The sequence below is a fragment of the Pteropus alecto genome, unplaced genomic scaffold (genome assembly GCF_000325575.1).
Source record: "Pteropus alecto unplaced genomic scaffold, ASM32557v1 scaffold134, whole genome shotgun sequence".
NCBI lineage: Eukaryota > Metazoa > Chordata > Mammalia > Chiroptera > Pteropodidae > Pteropus > Pteropus alecto.
In genome coordinates, this window is record NW_006436283.1 from 12,525,432 (window position 1) to 12,527,884 (window position 2,453).

General features: G+C 58.2%; 1 protein-coding gene across 1 annotated transcript in view; it reads left to right on the forward strand.

Annotated features, from left to right (window-relative positions):
• The window catches only part of LIMD2 (LIM domain containing 2), a 2,950-nt gene extending 824 nt beyond the window's left edge, over positions 1-2,126 (forward strand). The window contains exons 2-5 of the mRNA XM_006912323.3: positions 232-325; positions 518-562; positions 643-782; positions 868-2,126. Coding sequence (XP_006912385.1) covers positions 284-325; positions 518-562; positions 643-782; positions 868-1,027 — 387 coding nt within the window. The 5' untranslated portion in view covers positions 232-283 and the 3' untranslated portion in view covers positions 1,028-2,126. The remainder of the gene's footprint in view (positions 1-231; positions 326-517; positions 563-642; positions 783-867) is intronic.
• The last annotated feature ends 327 nt before the right edge of the window (positions 2,127-2,453 follow it).

Genomic DNA, 2,453 nt, shown 5'->3' on the forward strand with positions numbered 1-2,453 from the left:
TCCACTCAGGGACCCCTGCCCCTTGGGGAGCAGCCTGGGGGCGGGCGGGCGGGAGGAGGGGGAGATGGGTGAGGGGCGGAAGTGGCAAGACCCAGAGCAACAGGAAATGACTTAGGGAAAGTCCCAACCACAGCCCCCCAAGGCCCCTGCCTGTAAACACCCCCACCCCCACCCCCACCCTGCTGACTGGGGAAGGGCTTGCGGGGCCGACCAACCGACTTCCCCTTGCAGAACCCAGCGGGTGCCGCGTCTCCACCCGGGCCTCCATCACTTCCAACCAGCCATGTTCCAGGCTGCAGGAGCCGCCCAAGCCACCCCCTCTCATGTAGGTGATCAGCCGGGTGGGAGGACGCCCAGGACAGGCGTCTGGCCTGGGAATGAAGGGGTGAGGAGTGGTGTGATTGTCTACCACTCTTTGCACCCCACCCCATAAGTGCCCCTGGGATCTGGGCTGGTGACTGCAGCGAAGGTCTGGGGCATCTCAACTGACCCTGCCCCAACTGGCCCTCTCCCTCAGGAAGCCAAAGGCGGTGGTGGCAGCAGCACTGTTCAGCGCTCTAAGGTAGGACCCTGAAGGTGGGCATGGGGGGAAAAAGGGATGGGTGCTGATCAAGTCCTTGGCTGAGTCTTTACCCACAACAGTCCTTCAGCCTTCGGGCCCAGGTGAAGGAGAGTTGTGCCGCCTGCCAGAAGACTGTGTACCCCATGGAGCGGTTGGTGGCAGACAAGCTCATTTTCCACAACTCTTGCTTCTGCTGCAAGCACTGCCACACCAAGCTAAGGTGCGCCCTTGCCCTGCCCTGCCCTCACCTTGCCCTCACCTTCCAGCCCTGACCCAACCTAACCACAGTTGTTCTGCTTCTGCAGCCTGGGCAGCTACGCGGCACTGCACGGGGAATTTTACTGCAAACCCCATTTTCAGCAGCTGTTTAAGAGCAAAGGCAACTATGATGAGGGCTTTGGCCGGAAGCAGCACAAGGAGCTCTGGGCCCACAAAGAGGTGGACCCTGGCACCAAGACAGCCTGAGACCTCTCTGACCTCCACTCCCCCTGTAGAGGCCTGGAGCAGGGTGGTGGGAAGGGTGGGAAAGAGATTAGACCTGGGCTCCGGTGGGGGGGCAGGGTGGGAAAGGGATGAGGCCATCTTGCTCAGGCAGAGGGTTATGGGGGCAGAGCTCTGTTCCAAGATTCCTTCATTCTTCCTCAGTGGGTGGAGATTTGGGAACCAGGATTGGGGGTTGCTCACCACCCTGCTTCCTGCTTCTTCCGGCCTATCACGCCTCACCCCATGGCCCCCTGGGAGGCCCCCAAGTCCAGCTTCCCTATCTAGGTGCCTTTTCTCCAGCAAGGAGTCAGCATGCCCCCCTCAGGGTCCTAAGCCCCCTCACTGCCATCCGGGGGCCCTGTGTGGCCCCCATGTCTCCCCATCTACCTCTGCCCTTAGCCTGATTCTGAGCCATGGAGACTTGGGAGGATGGAGAGCCAGAGTGCCCCTGCTGGGCCTCGGCATGCCCACCAGGGCTCAGTGGGGGAGGGGAGAGGAAGTGGAGCAGCCCTGCAAGGCAAGGCAGGGCATGCCCCAGTGGGGCTTGGGACCATCTCGCCCCACCGGCATCAAGAAGCAGAAGCTAAAACTGCGAGGCTGAGAGCCACAGAGACTAGCGGTGATCTGGCAGCGGCCACACTCCCCTCCTCTTCAGTTTCTGCCGGTTCTGACTGTTGTGATCAACCCCGTTTTAAACATGTTTCAAGAGATCCTGACTCTGTATTATGTGGCCTAATGGGGGGCTCTGCGGCAGGAAGGACACAGACTCATCATGCAGAGGTGAAGAAGGGGTACAGGGTCAGCCCAGAGCACTCCTGACCTTGATGTGATGGTGATAGGCGTCAGAAAAGGGTATGTCCTTCCCAGCCAGGTCTCGATGCTATCAAACCCAGAATGTTTTATAACTGAAACTCCTTTGTCCCTCCACCTTATGTTGGCTAAAAGAGGGCCAGGCCGTCAATGGGTAATGGTGCCGGGCCTCACTGAACTTCGTTATATTGGGGTACAAGGCAGAACCCTTCTGCTGAGTCCTTGTCTGGGCCCCTTTTGCCCTGGAAATCAGTAAAGGGAATCAGCAGATCCAGCGAGTGCTGTCAAGTTTTCCTAGTCTTATTTTTTTCCCCATCTGTCACCTCACCCCTTTTTAAGCTCCAGTGAGTGGGGCAGCTATGGTCTAGGTAGTTCTAGGAGAAACAGCTCATCCGCTTCTCTGAGGGACAACAAACAAGGCAAGTCTGGAGGACCTGAGACCCTGCAAAACACAGGCAGGAAGTCTGGGTTGACCTGCCCCACACCCAATGCCCTGATTTCCCCAAATTTCCCATGAGCTGCTTAAGTTGGAGCAAGAGAACAAATGGAAGATCTGCTGCCACTACCCCATACAACTTAAATTCCTGTCTTAGTACCC